The sequence below is a fragment of the Bombus flavifrons genome, chromosome 10, assembly GCF_040668555.2.
Source record: "Bombus flavifrons isolate JBK064 chromosome 10, iyBomFlav1_principal, whole genome shotgun sequence".
NCBI classification, from domain to species: Eukaryota; Metazoa; Arthropoda; class Insecta; order Hymenoptera; family Apidae; genus Bombus; species Bombus flavifrons.
Genome location: NC_138451.1, coordinates 9926088 through 9942787, shown reverse-complemented (window position 1 = coordinate 9942787; position 16700 = coordinate 9926088). Strand labels below are relative to the sequence as shown.

The following is a 16700-nucleotide window of genomic DNA, read 5'->3' as shown; positions in this document are numbered from 1 at the left end:
TAGATAATGCGATATTCACTTTTCTACAATGTCTTTTTAATATTATAAAATAAATACTATATTTATAAATGTTGCTAGGTTTGCGAGTGTGAGAATGACAATACAGAAATGTGTCATCCGTGGACTGGAAAGTGTATTTGTAAACCAGGATGGGATGGCGATACTTGTTCCAGACCTTGTCCATTTTATACGTACGGGGAAGGCTGTCAAAATCGTTGTAATTGCAAGAACAACGCGCAGTGTTCACCCATAAATGGAACTTGCATTTGTGCGCCAGGATACAGAGGTGAGGACTGTAGTGAAGTGTGTCCTGACAACACTTATGGCGAAAATTGTGCACAAAAATGTGTCTGCAAAAATGGTGCCACTTGTTTACCCGAGAATGGCCGATGCAACTGTACAGCAGGTAATAAGTTACACTATTACGAGCACAAAAGTTAATCAATTAATACGAATTAATATACAAAAATTGAATAATTCTTAATCAAAAGTAAAACATGTAATTTATCATTTAATCATGCGAGAGTAATTAAAAAACAATCAAAGGAAGTATCTTTAAAATGATAAGCATTTTGTAATTGTATAATTTAGTATTTTTGTATCTTCATTTTATGTTGTTTGCTTCAAGTTAATTCATTCTTTAATTGTATGATCGTATGAATTGCATGAACAATTACTAACTGTAGTTTTTGATAGTATGCCATTTTCGAAAATTTGTGGATTTTTGTTTTAAATATATAGTTGTAGAGTTATTATTTGAAATTAATTTATCAAAATAATAGTAAGGTAAGTATTTCGTATGTAGTGAGAATTATTCAGTTTAGATGTCTTCTTTAGAATGTTTTTTTGTTTCTTATGTTACAATCAATTTTGTTCCTGCATGTATTGTTATTACATTTTGCTAGGATGGGTTGGTGTTTCGTGTGATCGTCCCTGCGACGACAAGTCTTTTGGCAAGGACTGCGAGGACAAATGCAAATGCTTTAACAATGCTGCCTGCAATCCGCAAAATGGTAAGGGGGCTGGTTGCAACGATTTCTTTTAGTTCTAGAGAAAGTTAATGCTTCAAATCATTAACAAAAAACGCATTAATTTGTATAGATCCATGATTAGATGGTTTCTTTTATTTCTCGATGATTGTATTTCCATATTTTTTTATTCTTATGTAATTTAATTTCATACATTTTGAGACTCACGTTTCTTAATTCTTTCCTAATTCCATTTTCATTTCGTTGCACTTGCACCAAAACACGTTACCTTTTTTAAACACCTGCAGGCACATGCACGTGTGCAGCTGGCTTCACCGGCGAATTTTGCCAAAATCATTGTGAAAAAGGATTTTTCGGGCTGGGATGTACTCAGGTCTGCGATTGTCACAAGGAAAATAGTCTAGGCTGTGATCCTGCCACGGGTCGTTGCATCTGTAAGCCAGAATGGCGAGGTTTGTTTCTTCTTTTAATTCGTCGATCAATCGCCATACATTTGAAAAACTACAACAATTATCCTTTCTTTAATATCTTCCTTACATCATTATACATATCTACCATATAATGTACAAACCAGAAATTTTGAACTCCTAAGTAGGTTTCCTGTCTCTTCGTTTAATGTACCACGTATTTTAACGTAGAATTTTTGAAAAGAAATTGAAATTATTGAGAAAGACTGGAAAACTAGTTGTTTAATGGCGATTTGGTCTTCGATAAAATTTTCATTTTTAATGACATAAAACAGGAATCCGTTGTGAAACCAAGTGTCCAGAAGGCCTTTATGGTGAAGACTGTCATTCACAATGTGAGTGTATGAACAATAGTTCATGTGATCCAGAAACAGGCACTTGCATTTGTGCCAGAGGTTGGGAAGGAATTGATTGTTCTCAACCCTGTAAAGAAGGGTGGTATGGTGTGCGTTGCAAGGAAAAGTGTCCAGAAAAAATACAAGGTAAAAATAACAATTTTAGGTGAAGCTGAAATAAATCAAGCTTTCGCAGTTCTGCTAGAAAATAACTATCGTTAACATTTGTAGTCAGTAGTTTCTAGTACATTTTTATACTTCACTTGTAGTACTTGTAGTACTTCAGCATGTTCATGATAAGCACGAAAACAACAAACTAATGCTTTGATCATTGATGTGAAAAATATAGTCATTTTTATTTTTATACCCTTACTCAAACACTTCAATAAAAGTGGTAAGTTGCTAATTCATTTAACTTTTACTGTAACACTCTTCACACAAACTAAAATAAGGTACTAATAAATAAAGCTAGAACTATTTATTGGAAATAATAATCATATAATTTATCTTTTAGGAAACATGACATGTGATCATGTCTCTGGTGAATATGTTTGCCGACCTGGATACTTAGGGTTAACATGTGAGCATCCTTGTCCACCTAATCGTTATGGATTAAATTGTGCTAGTCATTGCCGCTGTAAAAACGGTGGCGAGTGTCATCACGTTACAGGTAAAATTTTACTTACCGCTTTCGCAATTCATTCGAATCTAGAATTTTATTACAAAATAATATTTACAAATTCATAAGTTTTTTAGTCCTAGTAGCTCTATATTGCAAGATATTGCATCGTCAGTTATATTAGGTACATAATGTAGGGTTCATACTAGATGTTATATGAAACGAATTAATGGCTTCTTTTACATGCATACCATTTTAGGCGTGTGTCAATGTCGACCTGGTTGGCAAGGCGAATTCTGCCAAACACCCTGTCCAGACGGGACATATGGCATGAACTGTAGTCAACATTGCACATGTCAGCACGGAGGAAAATGCAGGTCTAATGATGGTCATTGCCGTTGTGCACCTGGTTGGACTGGCACCAAATGTACTGAGAGTACGTGAAAAAAGAATTATACAAATAATATCGAGAGAGGCTAACAAAATATATATAACATAAATGTTTTTTGTATTCGTAAATCTAGTCTGCCCAGAAGGGTATTATGGCGATCACTGTATGGAACCGTGTGACTGTAAGAATGATTTCTATATTTGTCATCCTGTTGAAGGTTGTGTCTGCAGACATGGATACACAGGTATATTATTTCAAATCTGTCAGTATCAATATATCTTAACTAATACTGGAATATATTCCCTTTTAGGTCCAAATTGTGACGAAGAATTATTTTCACGTAACATTCAAGAGAGGGATGAAACCGGCTATGGTACTATAGTAGCAGGATTTTTATTTGCTGCAATTGTTGTTATTGCAATGACATTCGCAGGATGGGTATATCATCGGCGCAGAGTAGCAGATTTGAAGAACGAAATTGCTCAAGTGCAATATATCGCTGAACCTGCTTCTCCTCCAGGTATTTATTTCAAACAAATCTGTTATTTATAGTGAATTATAAAATACTTATAGTCAACAATGATATCTTTTATATAGAGCAAACTCAGTTTGATAACCCCGTGTATGCCTATCAAGGCTCTTCAAAATTCGATGATGGAACAGCTACTTTATTGAATAACTTCCAATTCAGAAATAATCTTGGAACAAGCAAGAAGATAAATAATGAGAAAGCTAAACTTGGAATGAACAGCTGTACGGATGATGAGGATGATTGCAAAGGTATTGTTGGCAATAGCATAGTACACCAAATTGTAATTTCTGTAAAATGATCTTATGTTTTCTTTGACTGCTGTTAGGATCACTTCGATATGATTTAAAGAACAGAGATGCAGATATGGGAAATCCAAACCTTAATGTGTACCATAGCATCGACGAAATGGATGGGAAAAAGATCGAACATGTTTACGATGAAATCAAGCAAAATAACGACGAATCAGAATACGATCAGTTAGATAATCCAAGACCGGTTAGCGGTTATAAACAGTACAGTCGAATGCCAAATGGTTTCTGCTCGAAATCGTCGGACAATGCAGGACCTAGTAGTTTGAAAGATAAGGATCCAGAACTTGGTGAAATGTAAATTTATCTTAGATCTCAAGCTGAATCATGCAGGTTTAAAATTTTAATATTATATGTCTTTGATGTAACTTAAAGAAGCAGATTTTAAGAATCTTATCATTTTGAATGATTAGTCTGTTGATACCTTTAAAATTTTCACATGTTATTAATCTGAGTCTTAAGAAAATCTTCAGAAAACCTTAAAAAACCTCATAAAAGCATAAGTATTTTCATTTAAAAAATACAAATGTATTTTGATTGCTCAGTATATGCATGTACATAGTTTTATAATAATGCTGCGAATAGTCAAATGGATATTTTATTTATAAAATTGTATATTCATAGTGATTGTTTATCCTGAACGTGTTAGGCTGTCTCTTTTCGTAATATGATGTTTACTGAAACTTATATGATAGAACATCTGATGCAATATTATTAATATGAATAACAATTTGAAATAAGTAACTGTGTCGTAAACAATCTTAAAAAACCTATTTAATAGTAAATTCAGTGCTTTTTTATTGTTTATGACCGAAAAGATAATAATACAATCTAGATGGGAGTAGGACGTATCAAAATTGTACAAAAAAATTTGTGATATTTACAAGAATTGTACAAAATTTATTACTTAAAATATCAAATTTTACTGGAAGAAATAAAGTGATAGTTGATTACTTTTGCATACGAGAATGCCTTGTAGTGCCTTGGAAGAAGCATGCATTACAAAATTTAATAATATAGTTTATTTTCTTTTATCTTTATATACAAAAAATGTTGGAACCTAGAGATGCAATAATGGAGTTAAAAATATCCAGTATGTCTAAGATATCTATCTTGTCTTGTAAAATTAGATCATTTATAATGTAAATTGGCAAACAAGGTACAAAATCGTTGTGTAAGTCTGTTTAAGCAATGAGAAGCCGATTTCACGATCTCAAAACATGCATATGATATACATTCAAATGATCATTAATACTAAAAGATTTGTCTTTTTTTGTTTCTTTGCATTTTGTGAAGAGACATACCTACGCGGTATTTATATATGTTCACCACACGTGTAATGATAGAATGGTTATTATTTTAAGGACAATTTATTTCGTATATGTGCAAGAATATATTTGTAAGTAATTTAGAAACAAACGTAGCATACTTTTTTTTATTAGTATAGAGTATCATCATACATTAAGAAATGCATATTTTATTCGTCTATACGTATATGTTTATGTATACACATACATACACATATAAATATACGCTCATACAAATAACAACAGAAATCTATTTAAAAAATCATTCATGAGATATCGTCAAGTGGAATCGTATTTATATCTTTTATATTAGACAATATTCTATGCCTATTTTTTATTTTCCGAGAAATGTCTATTTTTACGATTTTATATATACACTATTTTTATTTTTAGATGAATTCAGAGAAAACAGATTGTTGTGATCAATATAAATACTTTTGTAAATATCGTTAAATTAGGATGTAACGTAAAATCAATAATTCCTAAATATATGTATATTAATTCCATAGAATATTATTTTAATCACGTCTCGTCTCTGCTTTCTCTGTTCATCACGCGAGATCTGTAACGAGTGGCTTTAATTAAGTTCAAAGTAGGCGACGAGATCCAGTAAAGTCCACCAAGAAATTGTAGAAGCGCCGCGAAACTCAAACAGAGATTTGTGTCTGTAATCAGAAGTTCATTTCTACATGATAAGTTTTATTGATCACCCCTACATTTGTAACTTCTTTTACCGAAATAAAATTTTGTTACAAAAACTTACCGTGTATAAAATAAAAACCAAGAATGCATAAACCCACGATAGTTGAAAATACTTTATAAATAGAACGAACCATTTCAGATCCAAGAACATCATACAATGCCAAGTCTTGACAACTTGATAAACTGCCAATACTGGCACCACCCAGCAAGGTAAAAATCATCATCCACAAGTAACTACTTGCATAAGTTAAACCTAGAAACATCTTTTTTTCAGAACACAAATTCATTAAAACTCACTTTTCAATAATTACAAAAATATCTTACAGGAAGAAATTATTTACCTACTAAACTGATACCACAAAACCAAGATGCTATGCCAAAGTATAGTCTTCTATTCTGACTTGTAAATGTCAATACTTTGTAACTAACAAGATTTGGTAGGAGGGTACTGAAACCAGCCATAATGGATAGAAACATCCAGAAATGGGAATTATTTGTATTTTCATAAGACAAAATGGGTAACAGAAGCCAGAAAAAGAGAGTAGATACTTTCATCCCAACCCAGCCAATTGTTGCAGCCCAAAATCGGAAGTTCTTCAGAATTTGAAATTGATGCTGCCATTTCTTATCCAAATGAATCACTGGATTTACAAATAAGTCCACATCTTCATCCATATCTTCATAAGCATAAATATTGTTTCCGTCATTTAGTAACCCTCCTCCATGTGTCTTTTCATCAAGTTGACCATATTCAAAATTTTCTATATCATCTTGACCATCTGGATGTTGTGAATTCTCATGAGCATCAAAGGAGATTTTTATAGGAAGTTCAGTGTCTTCTTCAGTTGATAAGAGTAGACTGTAACGAAATAATTACTTGTATATTAAATATTGAAAGCTTTATTTCTTATTAATTATTATTTAAGATATTCTAAACAAGAACCTATAAGGAGAAATTTGCTGTGGAGGAGGAAACCGAAAAGCCAATATTCCAAATGCAGTAGGCAATAAAACCATGGTTATCAGTTGTAAACCAGTTTTCAATTTAGCTTCATGTAACAACAGATTTGTGATACTCGGAATAAACAGAAGACCAAAAGAAACTCCAACATTTCTTAACATCAGAGCTATAAGGAGCTTCTTTCTGAAATACTTCCTTAAAACATAGTCACTCAATAGCATAATAAAACTGGCGCCTATACCCATTACTGCACCAGCACTGGTGCTGGCCAAATAAGCGCCAACCCCGCCAGTTGCAAGATATCCGGATGCTATAATTCCAACCATCAGGAGAAGTACTCCTATTATGCCTACTAAACGGGGTATCGGCGCCATACTCACGATCATTCTTGTCCAAGGATCTAGAAAAAGTTGAATGGATTAGTAATAATTGTATGAAAATTACAAGTCACTAAACTGTGTATATACCCGCTAGATTCCAAAAGGCAATAAATAGTATAGGCGTCAAAATAATTTTTTCATTCCATAAATCAAAATCAGTAGATTTAGTTTCATGAATATATGCCAGAACTATTCCATACATTGCTAGTATACTTGGAACAGTCATCTATAAAGATAATGATACAATTTTGATCGCAGAGTAAAGAACGAAAAGGTCGAAGAGAAAAATGTATAAATTAATTCATTATACAGGGTGTTTAGAAAAAAGATTGATAACACAAAAGATTTTGTACTTACCTAATTTTCTAAAATGATAATATTTACAAGAATTCATAATAAAATGATAGAAATTCATTTTAATCTTTTGAAAAATATCGACCGATACTACGGTTCTTAAGATGATCATGTTATAATATGTACCTGTAAATAGATTATTTAAATTTGATCGTTTTACGAATCTTGCGTATTTTTATAAACATCTTTGTGATTATTTTACGTAAAATAATATATTTAATATTATGGGCATAAATTACTGAATGTGAATGTTCTAAATACCCTGTATAAGTAACACATAGTATCGAGAACTATTCAATTTAAAAAAAAACTGAGGAAATATATTGTTATAACCAGATTACTAACTTGGACTAAAAATACTCCACAGAGAACAATCCATGCGTAACCACCGTCTGGAACTGTGGGACCCAGTTCTGGAAATGACGTGAAGACTTCATCGAGACGAAGACGTTTAGCTGATGACATTATTTATCATATAAAAAACAAACAATTCAGTCAAACGGATACAGTTGAAATGCAAGAGTAATTTCGACGCATACTATGAACATTCAGGCGTTTCTGAAATATTATCTAATCTTGCTTAAGATGTCAATGGTCTGATAGCCAACGATAAGGAATAGCAAACCTAAGAATATTGTATGTATGTATGTATTTTCCATTGAAAACATTCAATTGATCAATCCACAAGTAAGGAGAAATTTATTAAGGTCAGTGAATACACATTTAAATATAAATATATATAACATTTATTCGGTACTAGATATACTCGAGACAATAACAATATCAAAATTACATGTTCTTCGTTTATAATTATTAAGTCAATAAATTCAGCGTGTTAATGTCGTAACAAATAGCTTGTAAGAATATTCAGTGATGGTTCTATCCTTTTTCTTTACTTCTAAATTAATCACCACATATTGCATTATAAATATGAATGCCTCATTATATTGTTAAACATACCTTATTATATTTTAAATTACTTATAACAAAAAAGAAATTGTGTATTTATGTGTTATATAATAAAAAAGAATGGAACTTCTCGAGAGTTTAAAAATGATTGATTATTTTAACTGAAGAGCGAGTTTAATTAGCGTTAAATCTCTTCTTTGTTAGTTCTTAATCGAAGAATGTTTTTATTTCATTCATAAATCTTCTCGAGTATCACCAGTTGCTATCGAGGTGTATCGTACCCTCTTGTTCACCGAATCTAATATAGGCTCAATTTTCTTTTGTAATTTCGTGCGTTGTACATAAATTAAAGCGCACACCAGTCCTATTAACACTATACAGAGGAAAAAGAGCAGAACAGTTGCACCGCGTGGAGTTGATGAGAACAATTTCGGCGTACAGTTCTTTGTTTCATGTATTTCATGATGTATTTCACCTATAAAAGTAAATTACATTTAATTTCATATCGTGTTTGGCAAAAAGATAATTTTTATCTAATACAAGTACCTTCAAAACATTTCAAATTGTCTTTGTTACGAACGAACACTTTTGTCTTCCTCATCCACTTTATAAAGGGATTTAATTTGCACGAACACACAAATGGATTTCCGGTGAAATCTACAGCTATGCTTTGATTATGTTTGATAAGCGTGTCCATAGCGTGCAGATCATGATCGACCACTTTTGTGAACTTATTTCGTTGAAGATCCAAGAAACGTAATTTGTGGAGACAGGATATATTAAAATGCAAAGCGGTAAGTGCATTATCGCCGAGATAAAGGTCCAAAAGATTCGGGAGATCGCAGAATACATTACTGTCCCGAAATTCTGATATTTCATTTTGTTCCAAATGGAGCTTTATCAGTTGCGTTAAATTACTACAATAATTACAAAACATTATTAACAATTCATAAATTTATCGATTGGGGAATTAAAATTAAAGAAACTGGAATTTATGAATCCAATACCTATTGACAAAAATATCATGCAGTGTCGCTGCAAGATCTCTCGGTGGACCATCCTCGAAGGCGTCAGTTAAATGGAGTTCCAAGAGGGAGACGAAATTAGAGAAAACCCTAGGATGACTTCTTGCAGGATCCAACGATAATTCGTTGAAATCTAAAATAAGTCGTTCGACGTGTTGGACGTGATGGTATGCCTTCCCTCGAATTTCTCTTATTTTATTGTTAGACATATCTATCACTCTTAAGTGAGGCAAACTATCTAGTGTGCCGAATACGTTCCATGGAAGCTCTCCGAGATTGTTCCCAGTAAAAATAAGCACCTAAAAATAGCACAAATATATCAATTGGTTTGTTAAATTTTATAACTAGACCGCGGATATTTATGCAAATTCATATCTTTATAAATATAATTAAAACAATGGGGCCTAGCTATAAAACTGTTTTGCCCTTTACACATTATGAAAAGTAATATACTTTAGATATCTTTTATATTTTTGCACACTATATGGATTCTATGCATTATTGCAGTTTTAAATTTCTCATAAATACATAAAAATTCGTAGTTTATTTATAACTAATACAAATATTAATCTTTAGTACAATGATTTTACTTGTGTATCGTTCGGTAAGTGCGATAACGGCGCCGCGTTATGAAATCCTGATTCAGTACAATTAACGACATACTGATGGTGATTCTCGTAGCATGTCCTCATGCAATAGCAACGATTTTCAAAAGATGGTCCACACTCCACTTTGGCGGTTTCTAACGTTTCTAACGAATGCCAATTAGGGTCGCAAACATTGGAAAAGTCAGCGGTGGATGTGCATATTAAAAAAAATATTGCATAAAATTTCTTCATTATGCATCTAAAATGAATAAATAAATCATATCTTCAACATATCGATGGCAATCTTATCTAATTCCGGTCTTACATACGTATAGGTTCATTTGTCAATACAGTAAAAATTGTTAAACTAAAGACATTATATCTTTTCATCTATTATTTTTTTCAAACAATATGACTGTAGTCCATTTCATTTAATGTCTCAATATTTTGATACCTGTAATAAAAATTTTTATTTTAAATATTGCCGCGCAAAAGATATTTAAAATTGCATCTTCTGATTGGCCAAAGCAAAATGAATTCTAAATCTAACACTACACTCGACCAGTAAGGTTAGTTTCTTGTGATCAAGCGTACGAGATATGTTTTGAATGTTTTTACATATAATAGTTCTACGTAGACAAAAATTGAATGTTATACTTTAATGAAACTTATGCAAATGAGTAATTATGAAGGTCATGTAATGAGTGTTATGAAAAATGTTTTTGGCTACGAAAATTTTAAAAACAACATTCAAAGAAATGCCATTATTTCTATTTGCGAAGGTCAGTATTTTTTAATATAAAAATTTGTGTTATGCATTAATTGCTAAGTCTATTAAGAACTGTATTAAATGTATATAATGCTTTTAATATATATGAAAATATGGTATAAAGACACGAAAATACTGTTCCACTATAATTATTAATATTGCAAAATTTGATTTAAAGAAACAGATTAAAAAGTACAATGTAAATTTGTAGGTGCAAAATATGTATTTATATCTATGCCTCCTGGGTTTGGTAGATCCCTTTGCTATCAACTACCAGCACTTATACAAAAAAAAGTTGGAATTATTTTTTCTCCCAAATTATCTGCTATGAAGGTAACATTTCTGATACTTTAAAAATGTTAATTGAATAAACTGGATTAATTAATTTTTCTAATGTGTACTAAATAATCATGTATTTTCAGAAAGAAATAGATTTCTTAAGAAGCAAAAACATTAATGTTGGTTTGCTATCTAGGAGCTCCAAAGAAAAAGAAAGGTATAATATTTTAAAAGATTTGACATCAGTATCTCCGAAAATAGTATTATTATATGTAACTACTGAAATGAATACTTTAACCTATTTCAAGGTAAAGTATTTTAAAACTTTAACTTTACAATGTAAGATTAACTTTCAATTAACTTAACAATTTATTAACAGAAACTTGTCATTTTATTACAAGAGCGCAACTTATTGTCTTATATTGTATTTAATGAAAGTCATTGTTTAAGTGAATGGGGATATGACTTTAAACCCGGTTACAAAGATATAAATGTATTTAATGACAAACTGAAATTTGTTCCTAAAATTGCAGTAACTACAACTGTTACTGATAAGGTATTAAAGGAATAATTTGAATTATTTACAGCAAATATTTGGCTGTTCTTAATTAAATATTTCAACAGGTAACCAAAGATATTTGCAAATTTTTAACATTAGAGGACCCAAAAGTTTTTAAAATACCTATACAGCAAATTAATGTACACCTTGATGTGTGGTTTTTAGATTTACTTTCTGATCCCTTTGAACATCTTAAAACTTTTATTGTAGGAGTACTTGGTCTTTTTAATTCATCTGCTCATAAGGTAAATCTATTTGCTCTTTTATGGGTCTATAACGTAAATATTTATCAAGATTATCTGTATTCAGATAGATGAAGGTTTTGGCATTATTTACTGTCGAGAAATAGCTACTGCAGAGTTGTTACAAAATAAGTTAAGTGCTCTAGGAATATCTACGCTTGTCTGTCACCATGGTAAGAAAATTATGGATTAATTATTAATCTTTATATTTATGAATCTCAGATTTCATGGTTACGATATATTTTAGGATTAAAAAAAAGTATGCGACATATTATTGAAAGTGAATGGGTATCTGAGAAAATTCATGTTATCATTACAACATATGATTATGGATTTATACATAAGAAATCAATCAGGTTTACATATATCACAATAAAAGAAATGATATTTATTATTAATATATAATTCCAAATAATTTATAAAATATTTAATCAGGTGCATAGTTCATTGGACAATACCTGAAAATATTGCCAAGTATTATAGAGAATGTACACAGATACATTCAGAGAATGATTATACATATTGCAGAATATATTTTAGTATGAAAGAACATTCTTCTGTGAAACACGTTATTGAAAATCGCAAAATAATGAACGATATAGAACATATTTGGAAACGATTAAGTGAATATGACAAATTTGTCTCTTACTGTCTTTTAATAATGTAAGGAGTTTAAATTCGTCTAAACATTTCTTTTTCTACAATTTTATAAAATTAGATAATAAAATTTGGCTTAGGTGTCGGCATGTAGCTGTTAATCAATACTTCGGGCACATAATAGCATCTTGCAAAACGAATTGTGACGTTTGTAAAAACGAAGAAATAGTAAAAATCAGGGTACATAAGTTTATTGCATATTCAGAAAGCCTTGAAGGAATAAAATACAATATGTAAGTATCATTAATACTCAATCTTCAAATCTTATAATAACTTACAAATAGCTTTCAATTCGTAGCTGCGATATTAATGAGGATGTGAAGAAACAACAAACAATAGTCGAAAAGCGATCGAATACAGTTTCAAAATTTACGGAACAATCGGGTATAATTCCACAAGTTAAGGAAGAACCAAAAAATAGCTCAGAAATAGAACATAAGTTATTAAAATCCGTCAGTAAAAAAATTACTGTGAATACGGATAATGATGTAGAGTGTATTAAGCAATGGGATGATAAGTTTTCGCTAAACAAGAAAGAACGGTTATTAGCAGAAAAAATTTCTCTTAAAAAAGTTCACCAGTCAGTAGAGAGCGGCATTCAAAGTAACGCAAAGAATACGGCGAAAACCGCGAAAGATAATTCACGTACGATACAGTTAAGTCAACACGCGATAGCGCAGTCTTTGCTGGATAAATACAAGTTAGACAGAACAGTGATATCTTTGAAAATGATATCTTGTAGCTCGCAAAATAATATTTATCAATCTACTAAACCAAAAATAATTAATATTAATCCCTGCAATAATAAACATAAAGATGAACAAAGGTGCAAGCCTAGTTCTTCGAAAGTTTTAAAGAACGATGACGAAATAAAGGTGTGTAAAGAAAAGGATCGTGTTTCAAAACAAAATTCTGGCGGATCCAGCACTATTGAAGATAAACAGTTAGATAAAAACTTGAGAAAACGTTTCGCCAGCGCAGATGCATGTCCTGAAGATTACAAATTGAAAAGAAGAAAATTAGAGCACGAAAATAAATCAACTACCGGGACAGGAATAAATAGAGATAGAGGAAATGCTTTTGATTCGTGTTTTGAATGGATTAAGGATGATTCAAATGAAAAGCCGACGCATGAGCATGTAACGATAGAACGTGTGATGAATACATTTTCATTGGATAAACATTCAATAACGATAACACTGCGAAAGAAATGAAGTTAGAGCGAACTAACGCGTACGCTTTGAAAAGTACTCGATATACGCAATATTGTACATATTTGTACTATATTTATCAATGTATTTATCAATCATGTAAGTTAATCAAAGGTGCAATTGTACTTCAAATAGGACACAAGTCATATATGTTACAGAAAGGAATTATGTACATAGAATACAATTGTTAAAAATAATATGATTAGTATTAATTGTTTATTAATATTTATGAGTATGTTAAATGGTAGTCACGATAAAAGACACATTGCAATAGTTATTATAATTATCATGTTATTACGTAAAAGTGTATCTATTTTCACAATAGGTAATGCAAAATTTTTTCTAATACTACTAAAATAATGGAAGAATATTACAAGGAAGAATATTTATAGTTTGATATCTCATGCAAGATAACTTTTATTCTGTTACGATAGATCGAACTGTACCGCATCAAAGTTAGAAGCGAAGTAGGTCGTCGAGTCATACTCGTAAAACGTCAAACATGCTTACCCACGCAACAGGTGATACTGAGTACAAAATATTGTCATGCTAAAACTTCTCTAGTTTTACGTTGTTAAATGTTTGTTTTACATATCTGTATCTATTTGTATCAGTAATTAAATTTCATTTTATTTTTATACTGATTATAATAATTAAGCTTCATTAATTACTTAAACTTTCAAATCACCCATTTTAATAAAAAAAGTGAGTTATAATTTCTATATTATAATTTTAACTAATATCATTGAACAGAAGTTACCTACATATGATATAGTCACTTTCATTATCATTTCCTAATAAAAGACAAGAAAAAGAGGGAAAGGATTTGTTAATTTCACTATTTCACAAGCGCAGGAATTAACGATACAATTCAGGGACAATGTCTCGCCGGTCCAAAAATAAACAATTATTTAAGCATCATTGGTACTCACCGCTCGAAGCAACAGGAGGTACAGAAAGATGAGAAAGAGGTGGAGGAGGAGGGATGAGATCGTGATTCACCCGAGTTCACCGGTGAATTCGTTTCAGAAATCACTAAAGGAATCTCTTTGTTTTCATCTTTCCCTGGTCCCCTTTTCAAACTTGAATTTCACCTTAATGGTTTCAACAAACTTTCAAAGTTACGTTAACATTAACAAATTTTTCAGTAAAAGAATATAAACTGTAACTGTATTAACAATTTAAACTGGATTGAAGTAGCGGGAAGTTCCGTTGGCCAGCAACGTGGAGAGACAACCTGTTGAAGAAACAAGACACCGAAACGAGTCACTGGATGTTCGAAATATCATGGCAGGCTGGAACAAAATGGAAAAGAGGACTTCACCTCACTGCGCGACGGACAACATTACACTTAGAGGCGGTCCGGACGTAGCAGCCGCACCTGTGCTCCCTCCTTCCACCCCTTCCTATACTTTTTCTCACTTTCTCCTTGTACCTCCGTGTCCCTCTTTTTTCAACGAATGTCGAGCTCGTGCTTTTCTCTGGGCCGTTTTTTATCTTTCCTTTTTACCTTCTTTCCGGTCATTCGTCTTTTTTCATCTGAATGCGCGTTCTTTTTATAGAGCTTCGCTTTTCGACGACGATCAGGCTGGCCCAAATTTTAACTGCATGTGTTGCACTTCCTTTAAGTGTATATACTGCTGACGGAAAATATAGATTTGTTAAAAATAAAGGAATTAGATTATATCCATAGCTTTTGATATGCAGAAATGCGGAAAATCTAAATTTAAAAAAAAATTATTTACATTAACGAATAAATCACGTCATATAATATAAATGATAATAGAAAAATTAAGATTTTATTCTTGAAGAATACACATTAAGAAATGAGAAGAAAATTAGGATTTTCAAAAATATTAAAAAATTTTAGAGACCCAATAACTTAAAAGTTATGCTTAATTTTTTCTTGTAATGCGAAATCGGTTTAGATATATCTTCGAACGACTAGTTTAACTTGAATGCCTTGCTTTACCTTGTACGCATGTGCCTTACATATATATGTATATGTACTTACACATTATGTACATACGACGTACCAGTTCAAGGAGATTAAAATTTAAACGCATGAGGTAAGCTTTAATGATTGTGAGTTATTCTTTTAGTTTATCACTTTGAAATGCTTTAGATTTATATTTGCATTATAAACAAATCTTGTTTTATATTGCCATTTTACTAATAATTTAGTAACATGAGACCATAAATCTATAAAATAAAATATGAGAAAGTTTTATCGATAAATACTCTTACTTTAATCGATAGAAATCACTGATTGACTAAAGTTACTTATTTTAGCCATTTCGTTTAATAATTCCAAAATCTTTTTTAAAAGCTGGTTAATTGAATCCTACGGTCTGCTTTAAGTAAAAAGTGAATAAACGTTTACCGATCATTTTAACGCTAAGAAACTTCTTGGACACGTAGGACACTGGATGAAAACCACTATAATACGCAAACATTTGAACAATATTGCTAAGTAAGATCATCAGTTAAAAAGGAAATTGTAATAGTCACGGAAGTTGTAATTTTTAACCTTACGAAATGATCTTTGATTACATATAAGCTTATTTTTCTAATCTTTTATCAAGGATAAAGTACTTAGGTTCTTGTAGAATGAATATTTTTTTATCAAATATTTAATTTCGTCTTTTTTGTGTTTCAAATGTTTTGTAATATAGTATGAATATGCGAAATATATTTAATAATGAAACTCTATTTTAAATTTAATAGTGGGGAAGGAAAATCCGAGAAACATTATGCTTAATTATGTTATAAGACTTCCCTTGGTTGTGGTGTTGGCTTTATTTATCTTTAGCAAAGTGGCAAGTAACAGAGAATTGCTATATACTGGATTGTCATGTGAAATTTTAGCTTAAATTCTTTTTAAATTATTACATTTAAAATACGTTTAAATTCAATTTCATATATATAATATTGTTTTATATATATATATATATATGTTTATATAATAATAATTGATATCTATATTTCTGATAAACGTCTAAAATTTGAAACAACAGTAAATAGCAGAAAGGATGTATAATACATTATGGTGGACGTTTTAGTGGGTACTAGGAATTTAAATGAATCTTCAGGCTATATAAATTTAATAAAAGTTAC

The 16700-nt window shown here is 31.0% G+C and overlaps 4 protein-coding genes across 12 annotated transcripts in view; 2 read left to right on the top strand and 2 right to left on the bottom strand.

The window, feature by feature from the left end:
* Positions 1-5706, top strand: part of drpr (multiple EGF like domains draper) — a 28936-nt gene extending 23230 nt beyond the window's left edge. For 6 of the 8 annotated variants that reach the window (XM_069121423.1, XM_069121426.1, XM_069121428.1 and 3 more), the window contains exons 9-18: positions 79-406; positions 906-1013; positions 1277-1441; positions 1732-1938; positions 2306-2461; positions 2670-2846; positions 2935-3045; positions 3112-3321; positions 3399-3581; positions 3659-5706. In XM_069121423.1, coding sequence (XP_068977524.1) covers positions 79-406; positions 906-1013; positions 1277-1441; positions 1732-1938; positions 2306-2461; positions 2670-2846; positions 2935-3045; positions 3112-3321; positions 3399-3581; positions 3659-3942 — 1929 coding nt within the window. In that variant the 3' untranslated portion in view covers positions 3943-5706. The remainder of the gene's footprint in view (positions 1-78; positions 407-905; positions 1014-1276; positions 1442-1731; positions 1939-2305; positions 2462-2669; positions 2847-2934; positions 3046-3111; positions 3322-3398; positions 3582-3658) is intronic. The other 2 variants (XM_069121431.1, XM_069121430.1) reach the window with 2 other exon arrangements.
* Positions 5268-7846, bottom strand: LOC138183915 (monocarboxylate transporter 7-like). The gene is made up of 6 exons (XM_069121461.1): positions 7691-7846; positions 7079-7217; positions 6594-7011; positions 5992-6509; positions 5712-5903; positions 5268-5613 (listed from the first exon to the last, which is right to left on the bottom strand). Exons 1-6 carry the CDS (start codon positions 7808-7810, stop codon positions 5471-5473), a joined length of 1530 nt encoding a protein of 509 aa, XP_068977562.1. The 5' UTR covers positions 7811-7846; the 3' UTR covers positions 5268-5470.
* Positions 7847-8067: 221 nt separating this feature from the next.
* Positions 8068-15540, bottom strand: LOC138183922 (phospholipase A2 inhibitor). Of its 2 annotated transcripts, XM_069121479.1 has the most exons (7): positions 15458-15540; positions 14516-15220; positions 10196-10320; positions 9870-10125; positions 9262-9578; positions 8801-9171; positions 8068-8729 (listed from the first exon to the last, which is right to left on the bottom strand). In XM_069121479.1, the coding sequence occupies exons 4-7, from the start codon at positions 10116-10118 to the stop codon at positions 8488-8490; spliced, it is 1179 nt and encodes a 392-aa protein (XP_068977580.1). In that variant the 5' UTR covers positions 10119-10125; positions 10196-10320; positions 14516-15220; positions 15458-15540; the 3' UTR covers positions 8068-8487. The 2 variants fall into 2 exon arrangements, with proteins under 2 accessions (XP_068977580.1, XP_068977581.1); XM_069121480.1 differs by lacking the exons at positions 14516-15220; positions 15458-15540 and adding an exon at positions 14030-14126.
* On the top strand, positions 10426-14221 carry LOC138183906 (ATP-dependent DNA helicase Q5). The gene is made up of 10 exons (XM_069121432.1): positions 10426-10648; positions 10847-10968; positions 11058-11222; positions 11294-11470; positions 11539-11718; positions 11783-11888; positions 11963-12071; positions 12151-12378; positions 12453-12605; positions 12671-14221. Exons 1-10 carry the CDS (start codon positions 10528-10530, stop codon positions 13584-13586), a joined length of 2277 nt encoding a protein of 758 aa, XP_068977533.1. The 5' UTR covers positions 10426-10527; the 3' UTR covers positions 13587-14221.
* Positions 15541-16700: the final 1160 nt, after the last annotated feature.

Bases quoted from the DNA above. Each gene is read 5' to 3' on its own strand.
- LOC138183922 (XM_069121479.1), bottom strand. From the start codon at position 10,118: ATGAAGAAATTTTATGCAATATTTTTTTTAATATGCACATCCACCGCT. The intron at 9,172-9,261 runs GTATTGGATTCA...TAATTATTGTAG, and splicing joins CATGATATTTTTGTCAATAG to TAATTTAACGCAACTGATAA. The intron at 8,730-8,800 runs GTACTTGTATTA...TTACTTTTATAG, and splicing joins CAATTTGAAATGTTTTGAAG to GTGAAATACATCATGAAATA.
- LOC138183906 (XM_069121432.1), top strand. From the start codon at position 10,528: ATGAAACTTATGCAAATGAGTAATTATGAAGGTCATGTAATGAGTGTT. The intron at 10,649-10,846 runs GTCAGTATTTTT...GTAAATTTGTAG, and splicing joins CATTATTTCTATTTGCGAAG to GTGCAAAATATGTATTTATA. The intron at 11,719-11,782 runs GTAAATCTATTT...ATCTGTATTCAG, and splicing joins TTAATTCATCTGCTCATAAG to ATAGATGAAGGTTTTGGCAT.
- LOC138183915 (XM_069121461.1), bottom strand. From the start codon at position 7,810: ATGTCATCAGCTAAACGTCTTCGTCTCGATGAAGTCTTCACGTCATTT. The intron at 7,012-7,078 runs GTATATACACAG...AACTTTTTCTAG, and splicing joins TGCCTTTTGGAATCTAGCGG to ATCCTTGGACAAGAATGATC. The intron at 6,510-6,593 runs GTTCTTGTTTAG...ATTTCGTTACAG, and splicing joins CAGCAAATTTCTCCTTATAG to TCTACTCTTATCAACTGAAG.